The sequence below is a fragment of the Chenopodium album genome, chromosome 25 (genome assembly GCF_948465745.1).
Source record: "Chenopodium album chromosome 25, dcCheAlbu1.1, whole genome shotgun sequence".
Classification (NCBI taxonomy): Eukaryota; Viridiplantae; Streptophyta; class Magnoliopsida; order Caryophyllales; family Amaranthaceae; genus Chenopodium; species Chenopodium album.
In genome coordinates, this window is record NC_137858.1 from 1,858,445 (window position 1) to 1,877,531 (window position 19,087).

General features: G+C 36.0%; 3 protein-coding genes across 5 annotated transcripts; 1 reads left to right on the plus strand and 2 right to left on the minus strand.

Annotated features, from left to right (window-relative positions):
• The first annotated feature begins 4,882 nt into the window (after window positions 1-4,882).
• Window positions 4,883-10,640, plus strand: LOC145614267 (uncharacterized). 3 transcript variants are annotated; one of them, XM_081669293.1, is made up of 6 exons: window positions 4,883-5,193; window positions 5,404-6,278; window positions 6,371-6,429; window positions 7,433-7,561; window positions 9,603-9,738; window positions 10,190-10,640. In XM_081669293.1, exons 2-6 carry the CDS (start codon window positions 5,574-5,576, stop codon window positions 10,499-10,501), a joined length of 1,341 nt encoding a protein of 446 aa, XP_081525419.1. In that variant the 5' UTR covers window positions 4,883-5,193; window positions 5,404-5,573; the 3' UTR covers window positions 10,502-10,640. The 3 variants fall into 3 exon arrangements, with proteins under 3 accessions (XP_081525419.1, XP_081525418.1, XP_081525420.1); XM_081669294.1 differs by having other exon boundaries at window positions 4,884-5,193; window positions 5,623-6,278; XM_081669292.1 differs by having other exon boundaries at window positions 4,883-6,278.
• Window positions 10,641-10,825: 185 nt separating this feature from the next.
• LOC145613195 (beta-amylase 7-like) lies at window positions 10,826-18,035 on the minus strand. Its single transcript, XM_081668257.1, has 11 exons — window positions 17,688-18,035; window positions 16,403-16,996; window positions 15,313-15,597; window positions 15,052-15,129; window positions 14,623-14,826; window positions 14,148-14,342; window positions 13,639-13,803; window positions 13,104-13,364; window positions 11,892-12,110; window positions 11,564-11,783; window positions 10,826-11,211 (listed from the first exon to the last, which is right to left on the minus strand). The coding sequence occupies exons 2-5, from the start codon at window positions 16,841-16,843 to the stop codon at window positions 14,677-14,679; spliced, it is 954 nt and encodes a 317-aa protein (XP_081524383.1). The 5' UTR covers window positions 16,844-16,996; window positions 17,688-18,035; the 3' UTR covers window positions 10,826-11,211; window positions 11,564-11,783; window positions 11,892-12,110; window positions 13,104-13,364; window positions 13,639-13,803; window positions 14,148-14,342; window positions 14,623-14,676.
• LOC145615708 (beta-amylase 2, chloroplastic-like) lies at window positions 11,370-14,438 on the minus strand. The gene is made up of 7 exons (XM_081670763.1): window positions 14,420-14,438; window positions 14,148-14,269; window positions 13,639-13,803; window positions 13,104-13,364; window positions 12,217-12,279; window positions 11,892-12,110; window positions 11,370-11,783 (listed from the first exon to the last, which is right to left on the minus strand). Exons 1-7 carry the CDS (start codon window positions 14,436-14,438, stop codon window positions 11,370-11,372), a joined length of 1,263 nt encoding a protein of 420 aa, XP_081526889.1.
• Window positions 18,036-19,087: the final 1,052 nt, after the last annotated feature.

The window sequence follows — 19,087 nt, forward strand, 5'->3', positions numbered from 1 at the left end:
GTCAAGTTACAGGTCACTAGTTTCACCCCATTGTTCGAGTACAGGCTGGGTTTAGATCTTTGTCCGTTAAGGTCGGGTTCTCGGTCGGGTCAGTTTTTGAAAGCTCTAGCTATGATCCACACTTTTGTAGGTAATTTTGAGGTTTCGGGGCCTTGTGGCAAAAAGTGTTGAGATCCTAGGGTATATATCTCGAGGTCATATAATGCCATTGAAACCATATTTGATCATTATATGTTGTCATAAACGTACGTGGTATGCAAGTTGTGAACGGGAAAAATGACCGTTTAAGGACATATTAGATAGTTCCACCGACCCAATTAGACTCCCGGAGGGAATTAGGAACCATGGTAAACATCTTGGTAATTTTTATTTCCGGGCAAAAAAAAAGTCAAAAAATTACAAAATAGAAGGCTATAATCCACACTTTTAAAGGAAATTTTGAGGTTTAAGGACCTATGGCGAAAAGCCTTGAGACCCTAAGGGATACATAACAGGGACATATATTGCCGATTATATGTTGTCATAAACGTACGTGATAGGCTTGAGTTTACGAAATCACTTCAAGTTGTGAACGGATAAAATGACCGTTCAAGGGCATATTAGACGGTTCCACCTACCCAATTTGACTCCCAGAGGATATTGGGGACCATGGTAAACATCTCAGCAATTTTTATTTCTGGGCGAAAAAAGGTCAAAAAATTACAAAATTGAAGGTTATAATCCACGCTTTTTGAGGAAATTTTGAGATTTCGGGGCCCGGTGGCGAAAAGCCTTAAAACCCAAAGGGATACATCTCGGGGTCATATAATGCCGTTTGGAACCATATATGATCATTATATGTTGTTATAAACGTCCGTAGTAGGCTTGAGTTTACGAAATCATACAAGTTGTGAACGGGTAAAATGACCGTTTAAGGGCATATTGGATGGTTCCACCGACCCAATTTGACTCCTGGAGGATATAAGGGGTCATGATAAACATCTCGGCAATTTTTATTTCCTGGAAAAAAAGGGTCAAAAAATTACAAAATTGAAGGCTATAATCCACGCTTTTTGAGGAATTTTGAGGTTTCGAGGCTCGATTGCGAAAAACCTTGAAACCCTAAGGGATACATCTCGGGGTCATATAATGCCGTTTGAAACCACAAATGATCATTATATGTTGTCATAAACGCCTGTGAGAGGCTTGAGTTTACGAAATCACTGTAAGTTGTGAACGGGTAAAATGACCGTTTAAGGGCATACTGGATAATTCACCGGCCCAATTGAACTTCGGGAGGGTATTAGAGACCTTGGTAAACATCTTGGTAATTTTTATTTCAGGCGAAAAAAGGTAAAAAAACATTACAAAATTGAAGGCTATAATCCGCGCTTTTTAAGGAAATTTTGAGATTTGGGGCCTGTGGCGAATAGTTTTGAGACCCTAAGGGATACATCTCGGGGACATATAACGCCGATTATATGTTCATAAACGTACGTGATAGGATTGAGTTTACGAAATCACTTCAAGTTGTGAACGGATAAAATGACCGTTTAAGAGCATATTAGACGGTTCCACCGACCCAATTTGACTCCCGGAGGATATTAGGGACCAATGTAAACATCTCGGCAATTTTTATATCCGCGCGAAAAAAGGTCAAAAAATTACAAAATTGAAGGCTATAATCCACGTTTTATGAGGAAAATTTGAGATTTCAGGGCCCAGTGGCGAAAAGCCTTGAAACCCAAAGGGATACATCTCGGGGCCATATAATGCCGTTTGAAACCATATATGATCATTATATCTTGTCATAAACGTTCGTAATAGGCTTGAGTTTATGATATCACTGCAAGTTGTGAACGGGTAAAATGACCGTTTAAGGGCATATTAGATAATTCCACCGACCCAAAAGGACTTCCGGAGGGTATTAGGGTCCATGGTGAACATCTTGGTGATTTTTATTTCTGGGCTAAAAAAGTCAAAAAATTACAAAATTGAAGGCTATAATCCGCGCTTTTTTAAGGAAAATTTGAGGTTTAAGGGCATGTGGCGAAAAACCTTGAGACCCTAAGGGATACATCTCAGGGATATATAATGCCATTTGAAACCATATGTGATCATTATATGTTATGATAAACGTCCGTGATAGGCTTGAGTTTACAAAATCACTACAAGTTGTGAACGGGCAAAATGACCAATTAAGGGCATATTGGATGGTTCTACTGACCCAATTTGACTCCCGAAGGGTATTAGCGACCATTGTAAACATCTCAGCAATTTTTATTTTCGGGTGAAAAAAGGTCAAAAAATTACAAAATTGAAGGATGTAATCCACGCTTTTTGAGGAATTTTGAGGTTTCGGGGCCTGGTGGCAAAAGGTCTTTAGATCCTAAGGGATACATCTCGAGGTCATATAATTCCATTTGAAACCACATATGATCATTATATGTTGTCATAAGCGTTCGTGGTAGGCTTGAGTTTACAAAATCACTTCAAGTTGTGAACGGGTAAAATGACCGTTTAAGGGCATATTGGATGGTTCCACCGATCCAATTGGACTCTTGGAGGGTATTAGGGACAATGGTAAACATCTCGACATTTTTTATTTTTGGGCGAAAAAAGGTCAAAAAATTACAAAATTGAAGGCTATAATCCACGCTTTTTGAGGAAATTTTGAGGTTTCGGGGCACGGTGGCGAAAAGCCTTGAAACCCCAGGGGATACATCTCAGGGTCATATAATGCCGATTGAAACCATATATGATCATTATATGTTGTCATAGATGTCTGTAGTAGGCTTGAGTTTACGAAATCACTATAAGTTGTGAATGGGTAAAATGGCCGTTTAAGGGCTTATTGGATGGTTCCACTAACCCAATTGTACTTCCGGAGGACATTAGAGACCATGGTAAACATCTTGGCAATTTTTAGTTACGGGCGAAAAAAGGTCAAAAAATTACAAAATTGAAGGCTATAATTCACGTTTTTTGAGATATTTGAGGTTTCGGGGCCCTGTTGCGAAAAGCCTTGAAACCATAAGGGATATATCTCGAAGTCATATAATGCCGTTTGAAACCACATATGATCATTATTTGTTGTCATAAACGTCCGTGGTAGGCTTGAGTTTACGAAATCACTGCAAGTTGTGAACAGGTAAAATGACCGTTTAAGGGCATATTGTATAGTTGCACCGACCCAATTGAAGTCTTGGAGGATATTGGGGATAATGGTAAACATCTCGGCAATTTTTATTTCTGGGCAAAAAGAGGTAATAAAATTACAAAATTTTATTAAACCTTCCATGACTCGGGTACAAGTTCTAATTGGTTGGGTACTAGTTCGGGTTCAGATTGCTGTTGGGTCGGATTAAATCGGCTGACGGCTACTCTCAGGTCGGGAGTAGGTTCGGGTTCAGGTCCGAAAGTAAATCGGTTGTCGATTAACATATGGTCAGGTTCAGGTCGGGTTACAGGTCACGAGTTTACCCCATTATCCGGGTACAGGTTGGGTTCAGATCATTGCCGTTTCAGGTCGTGTTCTCGGGTCGGGTTAGTTTTTGACAACTCTATCCTAAACTAGATTAGTGGGTGAAACCTCTTAGGAGTTGGGAGTAGGGGGAAGGAAAAAGAGAATATATAACTTACACATGATCCTTAGTGGGGATTAATCCCACAAACTCATGGACTCATGATTGATCCTTGTCGTGATTGGTTTAGATCTAAAATTGATTGTACAACTAATACAAGTATTACGGATACAGAAGTAATAAGTAAACAACTAAACGTATACAACTAATACAATTCAATAAGTCATACGTTTATCGTGTGACTTGATGTCACAAATTATTACTTTAACTGACACTTTGTATCATATAAGTTATACACTTATTATGCAACCCGGTGATGCGGTTTTTACCTTAATGTATTATGTTGTGGTGTTAGTTCAACTATTTTACAAAATTTTTGATAGTTATGTTGAAAATTGTTGTGAATTCTAGTTTGACTTGTGTACACTTGGTAATATAAATTTTTTGTGTGTTACAAATTACAAAGTGTATAATGTATAATTATCTCAAAAGTCTTATGTATTATTTTAGGTTGACTTATTGTATCTTTATTTTCTATTAATCCTTTTCCCATTGGTCAATAAATGGCTTGAACGCTACTCATATGTTTACATGTAATTATATACTTCTATGTTCTAAAATGTTAACTAATAAAAATGGAAAAGATGTTAGTGTATGACCTAAGAAAAAAAAAACAACAACATATATTCTTAAACAAAGTCAACTCACATTTTATGTTAACTTGTGACATTATTTGTTGCATTATATATTCTTTGTGAATAAAGGCAATCTTAAATAGTTATTGGAAAATTCAATGGATATAGAGAAGTTTCATTATTGTTTTTAATTATATTTTAATTGTAATTTTTATATTTTTTTTTCTAATAAAAATGTAATAGTAAAATTTAGGTAATTGACTTTTAAAGAGTTGTGCTTAAAAGTTATGAAGTATTCTGTATAAACTAATCACTCACTTTGTCCCTTAAAATTGTTGCAAGGTAGGAAAATCATTTAATATCAAGATTCTCTCCCAATCATTTGATACAATAAATATCAACTTCAACCCACTTAATTTGGTAGGCAAATCATGTGAGTAGTAAATAATGAATGCATTATTTATTTTGATTTGTTTCCCTCTTAATTTTCCATCACTATATAACGCATACAGCTCACTAATTATTATGTCGAAATTAAAATCTTTAAATTTAAAACACAAATAAACAATTCTACTTTTATTTTCCTTTGGAAAAAGTAATTTGTTTTTTTTCCCTCTTCTTTCCCCTTTACATTTTGTTCTTAAATCATGTTCTTATTTGCTTTTTTTTTGGTGTCATTAATTTGTAATTGTAGGCCATAATCTCCAGCTAACAATCAACACTGTTCAACTTTCAGGGTTCCAGAAAAAACCAAACTTATTTAACTACTAATAAGACCAATACCCAATCCTAGATTTGATTTGTCCACCTTCAAACTTCTTACCTTCCCTTCTCTGCTACTTTGAATGATTGTTCAACTTCAAAAATTAAAGTCCAACCTTCAATATATAGCCCAATTCAAGGGTTTTTCATAGTTCATCTGCAGCAGTTTTAAAGTTTGATTTTTTCTAAAAATCTTGTCTTTTCCTTCGTTTATTTCATAAGGAAATTTCCAGGTAATCCTTCAAATTTTTTGTTTTTATATACTCCGTACTAGATAGGTTATATGTATAACACATCCTCAATTTGCTGCTTTCTTGCCTTTTGATTGAGTAATCTTGTATACCCATTTTTATCTATTGTTCAAATTCTAAACCCCAGTTGAAATTGAGACTTTTTTGCAATTAATTTGGCTATTATTTATATAAAATAGTTGAATTTTGCAGAAATTTGAATACCCAATTGTTGTAACACCATATATGCTCACTTCCAAAGTGTAATTGATCAGTGTAATTATCAATTGAAGATGAATTTTCGACATTGAGTCAATGTCAGTTGCCTTGGTTTCAAAATCTAGTTGATCAGTCGATGAAGATGTACTTTCAACATTGAGCAAATGTCACTTGCATGTTGTCTGCCTATAATTGAATGTGTGTACTGTTTAGCTTGTGCTAGATGGGTCTGGAAGCGGTGTATATATGCCGCAGGCCATGAGAGTGAGGATTGGGGCCTTGCTACTGCTGAGGAATTTCAGCCTGTATCTCGGCTTTGTCGATATATTTTAGCTGTATATGAAGATGATCTTCGAAATCCCGTCTGGGCACCCCCAGGTGGATATAGAATGGACCCTGATTTGGTTGTCCTGAGAAAAGATTATGATGATACTGGGGGCCGGGTGACTCCTTACATAGTATATCTTGATCATGAGAATGCAGATGTAGTGCTGGTTGTTAGGGGTCTAACCATGGGGAGAGAGAGTGATCGTGCCATCCTATTTGATAATAAACTAGGGAGGGCACCGTTTGATGGCGGGTATGTTCATAATGGCCTTTTAAAGGCTGCTCAATGGGTTTTTGATGAGGAGCATGAGGTGCTGAGGGAGTTGCTTGAGAAGAATCCTACATATACGTTGACGTTTGCTGGTCATTCGTTGGGTGCTGGAGTAGTCTCCTTGTTGGCACTTGTGGCTGTCCAAAATCTGGATATGTTGGGGAACATTGAGAGGAAGAGGATTAGATGCTATGCAATGGCTCCTCCAAGATGCATGTCCTTGAATTTGGCTGTCCGGTATGCAGATGTTGTCAATTCTGTCGTGCTTCAGGTACAACCATAGTTGTCTTTTTTAGATTTACTCACTTGAAAAGAATATTAAGAACTAAACCGCTTATCATGAAAGAATTTTCATGTAAACAGGACGATTTCTTACCCCGGACAACTGCTGATTTAGACGATGTTTTCAAATCACTAATCTGGTAATGATCTTATTATATGTTATCAGCTCCTTTAGTGGGTGAAATTTAGTATTTTTGTTCATAGTAGATACTTGTATAAGGTAATCTAGCCTTTGTATGCTTGTTGCAATTGCATGTTTGAATATTTAATTTGAAATATGTGTTATTGATTTAATATGTGCATTGCATTCATAAAGGTTGTCACATTTCCCAGTAATTGCTACCAATAGATATACTTTGTATATGGTATTCGTTGGGTATTTGTGTCAGACACAGGTGTTTGTTTAACTGTTGTGCTGATGCACTAAGGTATTTGATGGAATGTTACCATGCTTTTGTTTAAAATAAAGCATCAAAGGTCCATACTCATGTCAAAGTTTGGGGATTTGACACTGGTATATGTGATTAGAGGAAGAGTTTGAATGACAAAAATATTAATTAATTCCTTGAGCATGATGCTTAAAAAAGCCCAGTTTTAAATTCAAGTGTGGTTCTTGTTCAGCAACTTTAAAATCAAATTTTCTCTACGTGCTCTACGATAAAGAAATTTTTCACGGTGAAGAAAGTATGCTGAGCAGATACAGCTTTTAGCATTTAGGTGCTTTGCAACCGATTTAATAACTGCTGATAATAAGGTAAGGTGCTTTGTTATATTTGGACCCTTGATGGTGAATTTTTATTTGGGATCTTAGATGGTCTTGAACTGTTACCAGAATGTTACTTTTAAGGATTCTTTTGAGTACTGGAAAACCACCTGCAGTCTAGGTTTCTTCTGTGGAATGCACTTGTCTGCACAGCCACAGCTAGTTTGCTTTCATAATTTAATTGCGCATCACAAACTGAAAACACTTTGTCTGTTTGTCATATGAATGTATGATGGCTTGCTTGATCTATATTGGAATGTGAGCTCTTGTATCTAGATTTTGGTTTCCTGCTGGGTAATGGTTTTTTTTTGTCTAACTCTAAATATATAGCCTTCAGCATATGCATACTTTTTAATCAAACTACCTCTGAACTTAAACAGTTTGCCGTGCTTATTGTGTGTTATGTGTTTAAAAGACACATGCATGTTGGAGGAGAAGATGATAACAGATCCAAGGAGACTGTATGCACCAGGTCGTGTTTATCACATCGTGGAGAGAAAGCCCTTTAGGTATGCCTAGTGAAACTTCTTTATCACTCACCCTACTAATTTTGTATAGATGTACCAGGCCCTTTCTGATTTATGTTGTTTTAAATCTTACAAACTATACTGAGCTATTGTCTGAAAATTCTCAAGTGCCTTTGTATCTGAATTTGTATAAAAATCCAAGGTTCTGGTGAATTTAATAAGCTAAGAAGCTGGCAGAAGCATTAGCATAGTTGTTCTTTATAGCTTTGTAATAGACTAACCTAAGGAAGGGCAATATTGGTAGTCTAGTATTATCAGGTTAGAGTCTTTAGCTTTAGTATAACTAGAGAGAGGGGAGAAAGGAGAAGGTAGGCAGAAATTTGTATTGAGGGAAACCTTAGAGAGTTATGGCCTAAAGCCATTGTTGGAGAGCTGTGAGCAAACTCAATATCAAAAGAGTAATAGCCTCAAGCAATTAAACCAAACTCTTTTTTTTTTCCTAATGTCAATTAATTTTAAAGCTTTCATTTTGTTATTTCTTCTTATCAAATCAATTTAATAAAAATATTTAAAAATTTTCAGATTATTTAGTTAGTTATCAAGAATTGATCTTTTCTATGAGTCCGGTCTGTGAATAGTTCATTACAAATTTCCTTTATTTCTTAATATACAATGGGTTGGACTACAGCTAGTAGGGCTCAAGGGCTGCAATGTGAAGTCTAGCCAAGAGTTGGAGTTCTCTTATATCCTCATGTAGCCACTTGGAGCAGCTAAGCATTTAGTAGTGTTGTGCTCTGTGTAGTTGTAAGTTGTAACTGAATGAACTGAACTTTTTCACGATTTTAATCCAGCTCCTAAACATGTTCTGTTCGTGGTAGTTTTGATAAATAATGGCAAATACAAGGGATCGAAATAAGTTTTAAAAAATTCAAATTATTGTTTGATTTATCAAATACGTAAAATTTGACCACTTAATTTCCTGGAAAGCAGACTTCAAGGATAAATATTGCTGGTATTTAATTGTTTTCTTAGCAAATGAGCTTTGCCTGAGTTTGAACCCGTTCATTAGTAAGTGTATTGGTTCATTTGCAGTCTAGCTGGAAGGAGGGATTGTGGACAGTTAAAGCTTAATCCCTAGTATTTGTATGCTCATGGAGGCTAGAGCCAAGTTACCTGCTCATCTGTCTAGCGATTATATAGGTAGTAAGTTTGTCTGGTGAAGAATTTTGTAGATTCATAGGCATCTCATGTCCTAGTGTTCGTTCTATCTTGCATTGCATAATTTTAAGAACAAATCACAGTTATGGGATGATTTCAGTGCATAACATTCACGACATGCATATGTTTCTGCCCATCTATATTTCGTAATTCTAAGAACATTGTTTTGAAAAAAATAAGAGTAAGACCTTTGTGACTAGTTAGCTTTCTATAACCAGCAAAACAGAACAGACACGGCAAACTTAAACCATGAATTACATGTTTAGCGAGAATAAAAATAGGGATGCTGAAGAGTTCAAGGCCAAAGTTAACTAAAATTGGTGATAAGAAAACATATTACATGATTATATTCTTGTGGCTGAAAGAAAGTGAGAACTCACCTTGTACCTAACTATTAAGTATTAACTAGGTAATAAGAGCATGCATTACATGAACATCTTTTGGGGGATGTAAGCCTATAAGGGTAAAGTTACTTAGTGTAACTTTTAAGAGCACTTGGTCTTGTCACAGTTTAAGGAGAGTGTACGGGAGATCTATAGTTCCTTAAACCATAAGACAACAAATTATGCTATATGGCATATGCTGTATTCTCTCTGGAATTACATTAATGACCTTCAAAACATATAAACTGAATTTTTAAGGCCTTTCTTTTGTGAAGGAAATAATGGACTTGTCTTTGATTGTTTGATTGGCTGTTCAGTAAAAAAAATACTTCTTTACCTATCCATGGAATGAGATTGTTGAACCAGCTGCATGTGCTGCACATATTACCCCCCCCCCCCCCCCCCCTCTCTCTCCGATTAAAGAAAGAAAAGATAATAGATAAATGCCTTTTTTTCTAAATCATATTATTTTTGGGTTATAGATTTCAAAGATTTCCTCCAGTAGTGAGAACAGCAGTTCCTGTTGATGGAAGATTTGAGCACATCATTTTATCCTGTAATGCAATTTCAGACCATGGAATCATTTGGATTGAAAGAGAATCCCAAATTGCTCTTGATGTAAGTCTTTTAATTCATAGCAGTGGCACTCTTACAGTTAGCTGATGAAACAGACCACCTCAATTGTTATCTTTCTTGTCAAGGATATTACATGCAGTGATACCATGGAATTTTGTTTTTTTTTTTTTTTTTGTCGGTGGAATGAATTTTCCTCTGGAAATGTGAGGCAGTATAATTTGTTTAATGTTTCTGCTGGTAATTGATATCTTTGCCGCTGATTATAGGGAACTTGTCGATTTTGATGTTGCTCTAATGGAATAACCTTTTGCTTCAGTGTTGAGATTTTATTTTTGATCTACTTAAATGAAGTGCATATGTATAAGCTAATTTTACTACATCTATTTGTGGACGGTGTGTTTATATGCAAGAAAATGTCTCAACTTTCACGATCATATCTTATTGAATCTTATTTTGGAGCGTCTTTATTAAACTCTTGTTTCTTCAATTACAGTTGATGATGGAAAATGATCATGTCATGGAGATTCCACCGAACCAAAGGATGGAACGACAAGAGAAACTTGCAAGAGAACATATACTGGAGTATAGACAAGCCCTTGAAAGGGCTGTCGCCTTGGATGTTCCTCACTCCTTCCCACCTTCGCCTTACGGAACCTTCAATAATCATCCTGAGTCGGGGGAAGGATCGGATAAATCAAGTGTAGAAGGATCATCGTCATCATCCAAGAAGAGGAGAGAGAGCTGGGGTGATTTCATTGGGCGACTTTTTGACAAAGATGAGTCAGGCCATATGGTACTTAAATAGTACAGTATGTTATACAATGCAAATTGCAGAAACCACAATTGAATATCGCTTGGCTATCACATTCTTTTATTATTCATAGCTCATTACATTGTACATCAGAACATTTTCTTCAATATTAGTAAAAGGGATCATTCTTTTATCTGTTTAAAATTTATAGTGGTCACTCTTCATCTCATTTTTGGCATTCACTTTCATTTAGCCAACATCTCAGTGCAGCTCTTTGCTGCCTGGGATCTAAACTAACTTAAAACTGTCACGCTGCAAATCGAGGCTGTGATGTCTAAGATCATACGTCAGACAAACAATACTAGAACTGTGCCATGATTGCCATCAATGTTATTGTCTCACTTTGGAGAATTAACTTAATAATGTACTCCGTAGAATGGAGCAGGCTTACAGATGTTCGAAATACAGAGCATTTTTGGATTGCAAATTTGCAATAAATAATAAATGCACCTTGAAAACAATATATTAGTATAACTTAATTCTGTCAAGGTGCAAAGCAAAAGGCTCTCAATGCTAACTTTACAACCAGGTTTTCTACTAATCAAATCATGTACATGAAGCTTGTCTGACATTTACACCAAGGAAATCACCTATCCAATATGTAACTACAGTTACTACACCAAAACTACATGGCTTTGCCAGCCGCTGCAAAAGAATCGTACGATTAATCTTCAATTATACCGGGGGGTCAAGTACTGCTTCTCCTGGAATAAATACATACCACCCCATATTATGTATTGGCATTGATTAAAAATGAAACATTGTGGAAAACTTGTATATCTTGGGCTTCATTTGAAAAATCCTCATATTTTGCTAATTTTTTTAAAAACATTTGAGTGAACTAAGCAACTTCCCATAAAGATTAAAGCACAGTACGGTAAAATTTTTGTCTGTAAAAGAGAGTAAATTTGAAAGTGTACCAAATGACAATTTCTCGTGAATTTGGCCATGAATATAGTATAGACTTTATGAACAAATTACGATTAGAACCTGACCTAGTTGAGGCATTAATGGCAGGAAAGAAAAGGGAAAGATATGCTAAAACAGGTGTCTCACCATGCATTTTCTTGACAAATCTTTCAAATTCCATAAGATTATGTCTTTCCATGAGTTGGAGGCTAAGTCTGTGGTATGTAAATGATAACAAGTGACGACCATCAGGATCATTGAAGGGCTTTGCATTTTCAAGTATTTTGTTATATACTTCTCTACTATGACAAGGAACAGAGTTTTCACTGGCAACTGGAATGCAAACATCCCATGCAGCATTCAGAACCTGCAACAAAAGAATAAAACTTGATCAGTAAAATCTGAAACCCTAACTGATTTGACTTTGTTTGTTGGAGGAAAAAAATTGCAAACAATGATGTGATCTTATGCTTACTTGCCAAGTCAGCCCTTCAGGATCTGCTAGTGCTTCAGAAGAATCCTCAAGCTGATCCAACAAGCCCACTTCTGCAGTTGTGAAGGTCACAGCAGCTCCATGTTTTTTTAACATGGACATTACTGCAGCATAACCATCACGATTACATGGGTTGTAGAACCCAGCGGTTAATTCAGCTGCATGACTTGTAGTCTTGTACCACCAATGTATCCCTGATAGCTGCTCAGAAATTAGAGTTAAAACATCAGTATGCAAACAAATTCTGAAGTGGGGGAGCATTGAGATAAAAATCAGAATCAAGCACATAATTTCTGAATATGCAAACTTTTCTTATTCCCCCCTTTTCAGTAACTTTATATCCAGCATCAACAGCTGAAACCAGCTCCAACTAGGACAAGAAATAGTGATGTGGGAGAGAGGAGACAGATTAAATAACTTGGAATAAGTAAATATCATGATTATTGATGAAAATCTAGTCTTTGCAAGGTATTAGATGAATTGGTAGAGACAGCAGTTATTCAAGGTCTCTATCTTTTTCAGGATTTTGAGATAGAAGAGACTACTCAATGGGGGCTTCATTATAAGGGTAGGGGAGAAAATTTTATCAAGTTTTGCATCTATTCCATCCAATTTCAGGCCTGTTCAAAGAACCTGCAGCATAGCAAAGAGAATATAAAGAACAATGTGGTTTGTGTGGATATCTAGTGGCAGCTTTGAAAAGAAACCCAACTGGGAGGCCATAGGCCTTAGAAAGGCAGTGATATGGGTATTAATTTCCTAGACACATCACCTTAGTGGTGATGTAATTGTGGAAGTATGCCCTTAGAGCAGATTATCTACGGGTTAAGGCTAACTATCAGCAATGAGCTTAAGCAGAAATGCAGAATGGTTGGAATGCAGGGGCGAACTTGAAAGCTCCCTATCATTCAGTGGATACAAAGATGGGCTGTGAAGTAGCAAAGTCCAAGAATTCCATAGCCTTTTTAAACAATTGGGAGGTGGTCAAATCAAAGGGGAAAAACTGAAGATATATCACTTGAAAAGTTGTTCAAGAAATGTCTATAAGTTTTCTTGCATACAATATTGGCGATAAAAAACTATGTTAGAAACTTACAACAGATGCACCTTTAAAGTTGACATTCATCAGCCCATTTTTGGTCCAACCACAATGGAATGCAACATAAGATGATTTAAGTAGCAAGATCAACCCACCTTTGCAGCAATGCAGGTTCCCTCGAAAGCCAACTTGGCCAAAGAAAGTATCCGGTCACCATGGTCAACTAAGACTCGAGAGTACCAATTAAGAAAGAACCTGCCATAATAGCCATCATATTCACCCCCATCACAAAAAAATCTTGTCTCATGGGGCCGTGAATTGTAAAAACCAGCATTAATTGGCCCTTTAGCCCAAAATGAATGTCCTCTAGCTTCAGCTGCCTTCCGTAAGCTTTTCAACATATACTGATCATAACACTGCCAAACAGGACAAAGAAGTCAGTGAAATTGCATGCATATACAGCACATGATGCTATACACAAAGATTAGGTGTTATATTATCATTAAAAACATCAAAATTTGATAATAGAAAGATGCAATAGCAGTAAAATAGAGATAGTAATTAAACATGTACTGATCAAGCAATAAAGACATGAGGACCAATATGCACATAGGAACAAAACTTGACAAGACATTCCACAAGAATGAAAAAGTTAATTGAAGAAAATTGAAAAAGTTAATTGACAATAACCTGGAATTCTCCGAGGCCAGGGTATCTCCAACCGTGCTTAACTGGGAAAGAGGGGTACCTCAAATCGCCACATGGACCAAGTCCAACTTCAATCATGGATATAATACCATCTTCAAAGTATTCATCAAACTCTATCCGGAAGCTTCGCATGAAATCAAAGTAGACCTGAATCAATTTAAAACAGGATGAAATATGGTGTATATTACATGATTTATTATAGCTATGTTATTTAACACAGCAGTTTGAATTCTGCAGAGGAAGCATTAATAGACCCAGTTTTTTTCTGAGTTCTCTGTTCCGGAAAACATGACATGTGTAAGAGGGATTGTGAGTGGAAAATAAGAAATGGGGTGGTGGAGGGGGCTGCTCCAGTAAATAGAGAAAGATCATCATATCAGAAAGATTAAACAGCAATACTTTGTCAGCAAAGGGTTCCCCAAACTTGTTAGCAGACTTACAAACTGTTAATTTATCCACAATATGACCAGGTTATTAAACAAGAAAAATACCTCAAAAGCTGTTCGACCTTTCAGCACTCGCTCTTTATCAATTCCCCATGAAAGACATTCAGGATTTCTTCGTCCCTCTTTATCAGTGAAATATATGTCAGGGTTACTACGACCAATCTCTGCTACCCAAAGGGGCAAAGGAATACAAACATCATCGTGAAAGTTGCCTCCACATTCATGAAATGAAATCACAACCTGCGCTATCCAAACAGCTTTCTAACCTCAATAGGTAGTATTACAGGCTATAAGCTAACTATCAAGCATGTACAAACCAATTTCAAGGACTGTCATTTTGACTCATTTATATTATAAACTTATAATTAAGTTTTTTGGACTCCAATAACATGTTAAATATTTGACAATTAACAAAAATCCGTTTGATCCTATCCTAGCATGTAAGGCTTAATTTACCAAAACAAGTAATCAATGTAACAGTGAAACAGACACATAGAACTCTTAAGGCTATCAGCTTTACCTGTAATTTAAGTTTGAGATCTTTTACAATTTGAAAGAGCCTTTTGTAACCATTTCAATTATACTCCTGCGCGGCATGAGCTTCCACTATCCCCCACCAACAGTCAACTACAACACCATCAACATTAATTGATTTCAGAATCCTCAGCTGCTTCAGCACCCCATTAGGATCAGTAAGCTCACATTTCATATTTATGACTCCCAACTGCACCAATTAGCATATACATGAATACATCACATATGGATTTAAGCATCTAAGAGAACTTAAAGTCACACAAACTAGATCCTGTTCATTATTGCTAAAGAGAGCTGTCAAGAGTCGAGATATATACTATTGTACAATTTACAAATATTTTTGACAAAGTTATTGACAGTAATTCAATTTATAGTTAGCACAGATACTAATAAAATATAAAGATTAAAAACTCACAGGTAGCATCACATAAACTGGTATATATGGTGTGCCTGCAAAGTCATGCTCATGCAACCTTGAGGAGGGATCAACCACCTATCATTGTAAGGAGTTAATCAGGATTATCAGCATAAGCAGCACAAAGCAATATCTAGATCCATCCACATTAAAATACATCCAGCAATTAACATGCTTTAATTACTTTTTTTCTTAAAAAAAGGTAAAATGTGTTTTATTACCATTAAGAAAGCAGTTACTAAAAAGGATTAGATAGTGAACCTGTTTGTTACAAACGGTATCCACAGAGCTAATAAGAGGATGATTGTCTATTCGTTCTCCCCTACTACCTCCTGTGGAGGATGCATGGGCATGTGAACCGGAAGATACGTCATAAGGAGAAGCAGTGTGCCCAAAAACCTCTTTCATTTGACCGGTATTATATTCCACAGAGTTTTGATAGCCAGGGTATACACCTTTGAGGGAAGTAACCTGATTCTGTTGAGGCAATACTTGCGACGAGGGGATGGCAGTTGGCACTGAAGAATCATCAGACGGTCTTGATCCCTAGATGAATTAGATAATTTTTTGATTCTTAGATATTCATTTTAAGAAAACAATAAAAAAAATAACTTTCACTTTACACATGTGCTATTAAGCATAATTGAAGGGACATACAGAGCATCTAACAGATTACAACAGCAAGAAAGATGAAGAAAACAACACATCAGAGAAGAAAAACTCAACTTTTTGGAAGAAAAATACTGACAAAGAATGGCAAGTAAAAGGAATGAGAAGAGGGAAACCAAACAAGAAGTTGCACCACCTCTATATTCTTCCAGTCTTTTAGCTCTAAGAGCTTAATGTCCTTCAGGACAAGAGCTAGCTGACTACCATCCCACCATTCAGTTAGATTGGCCGCTCATTTTAAGGACATGTGTGCTCCACATTAATCAAATCCAGACTGCACCTGTGAGATGACCCTTTTTCTTTTTTTTTTGGCAAATTTGTTAAACATGTCATCGTACCAAATTAGTATAGAAAGGATCAATTTATTTTCAAATGTGTGTAAATCAATAAAGTGTAGTTCTTTAGAAGATTTCATACATGAAAACTCCAGTAAGCCAATAAGGGCTTACTTTGGAAGAGTCTTTTGTAACCATTTCAGCTGAATATTCCATAATAGAATATCCAAATACTAAGATAATATCTAAAAACCAAAATCTTATGATCATGCTCTACTATGATTCACAAACAGATCCAGCAACACATAGCATATGCTATATTTCTGTAAACTAAGAGCCAAGTAGACATAACATCAACGTCCAACAAACTCAAAAAATAACCTTAAAAAGTTGAAACTTTGAAGTACCTGAGACTGTGAAGGAAATGTGGTACCATCTGGAAGCACAACCCAGCCAGCTTCCCTTGCCAAAGCCGCAATTACATCATTTATATCAGCCCTGACCCTAAGATTGTAATTCCCATGGCGTCGAAGTCCAGCCAAGATCCTTGCAGTAATGGCTCTCCTATGCCGCTCCCGCAGCTTTGTTCTCTCTTTCTCCTCTAATGGCCTCGGCCTTTTAGCAACTCCTCCATGGTTGATCTGCTGTTCTTGGATCTGGGAGTGATACTGAAACTGACTGTCACTGCTGCTTGTAGTGATTCCTCCATCCATATTGACTATCATGGAAGCTGCCATAGTTTTACCTTCTTCGTCATCATCTTCTTCCTTTGAATCCATGTCCATTTCTTCCTCATCATCATCTTCACTTGTTCCAATCAGCTTATGCATACCCGTTGCCTCATTCATCTTATTAAAATTAGGTACTAGACAACCATTTGGATGAGAAAACTAGCCATATCAATGAATATTTTTTCTCTGTCACGCAGCATTGCAATGTAAACTCGATAATTTATGCTGCTCTATGCTCCAGAATAATTAAGATTTTCCTTCCTAGGCAACCTACAAACGAAACATACGTTGATATACTTTATCAAGATCCCCTCCCCTCACAAAAGCTTGAACATACAATGAAATAATATATTTCACCATGGTCTCATTCTTCTCACATAAACTCGAACATACGATAACATAACGTACTTCATCAAGGTCACCCCTCCTCTCACAAAAAGCTCTAACAATATGATGACATAATTCAACAAGACATGCTATTACAACATAAGCTTAAATGCAAGAGAAATAACAAAAAATAACGAATGTTAACATTTTAGGTATTAAATTATCAAATTTTAGCAAATTGAAGAAATTTACCCCCACTGTATCAATACAAAATTTAAAATTCCTAAATCAAATGTCTTTTTTTTTTTTTTTTTTTACATAATCTTTCATAGTTGAAACTAACTACTTATTCAGCTTAAAGCTAAATTAACAATGATAATCTCACATTACAACATCCAAATTTCAAGAATTCACATAATACTCAAAGTTTAATTTTGAAAAAAAAGGTAGTAATTTTGGATAATTCAATATCATCAAGTAATTCTCCCGTAATCCTGAATTATACAAGAAATAATAATTATACAATTTCAACTCAGAAAAAAAAAGCACCCACATTTTCCAAAATTAATAACAAAAATTGAAACCCTAAGAAAATTGACAAAAGTGAGAAAAAAAGTGACAAAAAGGGGCATACCGGAGAAACGACGACGTTTTGAGACATCGGTGACGGAAGACGATCAGTCGGAGAGGATAATTCGGGAATTTCCGGGAGAAATGAGGGTGATTCCGGCGAGAATCCCGGCGAGAGGAGAGAGAAAAATAGTTGGAAGAGTTGAAACGTGCGAGCATGTGAAGGAGGCAAGAGTTAACACGCGTGGTGGAGAGTGAAGCGTGTTAAGGAGGAATATTGTCACGGGTTTGGCATTGGCACATGACTGTACTGCTGCCCCCATCCAACGGACCACCCACTACACGTGCCTTAATTTTTTCTTCGAAAAGTTGAGGTAAAGTCGTAGAGGTGATGAATAATAAAACTTGTAAGAATACAATCGGAGACGAGTTGAAATTCTCATGTGGTTGTGGTTGTGGTTGTGGTTGTGGCTGTTTAATTACTATGATCATCGTATAGCTTCTTTGAATGACAAGATTGAAGTAATATTCGTAGTTAAAATCAATCAATAATCAATCAATCATCAATAATCAATCTATAAATAAACTAAAGGAACAACCGCTGACATCATATTGTCCACGTGGTAGTTTTATAAGAAAAATTTTCCCGCCTAAATATAAATCTGACGTCATTATATTTTCTTTGGTTTCAAATTTCAAATTTAATTTCTCCTCCTCTCAATTTATCTATACTCTTTTATTTATTTATTTTTCTTCTATCGCCAACTATTGGTATCTAATACATCTTTCCCTTATGCTTCATCGAACAAAATACTTTGATGTATACATTTTTTCTATTTTCCTGTATATATATTACAAGTTTAAAATCATTATTTATTTGTTTAATTAAATTCGTATATTAAAAATCTAACTTTTATGTATGTGCTTAAATCTTCATATTCGGTTGCTCATGATTTTCCTCTGGGTCATTGTTGGAGACCACTTGCTCATGATGGTTTCCTTAAAATTTTTAATGACGACTTGAAATTTCTAATTAGATACTAGATAGCTTTATAAAAGGTGCTAAGGGTCTGTTTTGATTAATTGAAATGAATTTATTGGAGTTGAATTGAATTGAATTGAACTGAACTGAATGTTGTATGAGAGAAGGAAATTATGAACTGAACTGAACTTGTTGGAGCTTAACTGAATTGAAAATAAACTACTTAACAGAACATGCCCTATCAATGGTAATGAATTTTCAAGGTTTGACACAGAAGCTTTGTCCGTGTTGTTTTAGTCCTTTGTTTAGATGACATAACATCCCTATTCCTATTCTTACCTTATTAAAAGTTGGATTTGATGCAGTAACCCTCAAGTGTTCACTTTTTTATGCTGTGCTTCTGTGCTCCCTCCTTTTAAAAGTTCCACCATGTAATCTCAAGGTCCATTTATTGACTACGTTGTAATCTAACCCTCTGGGAC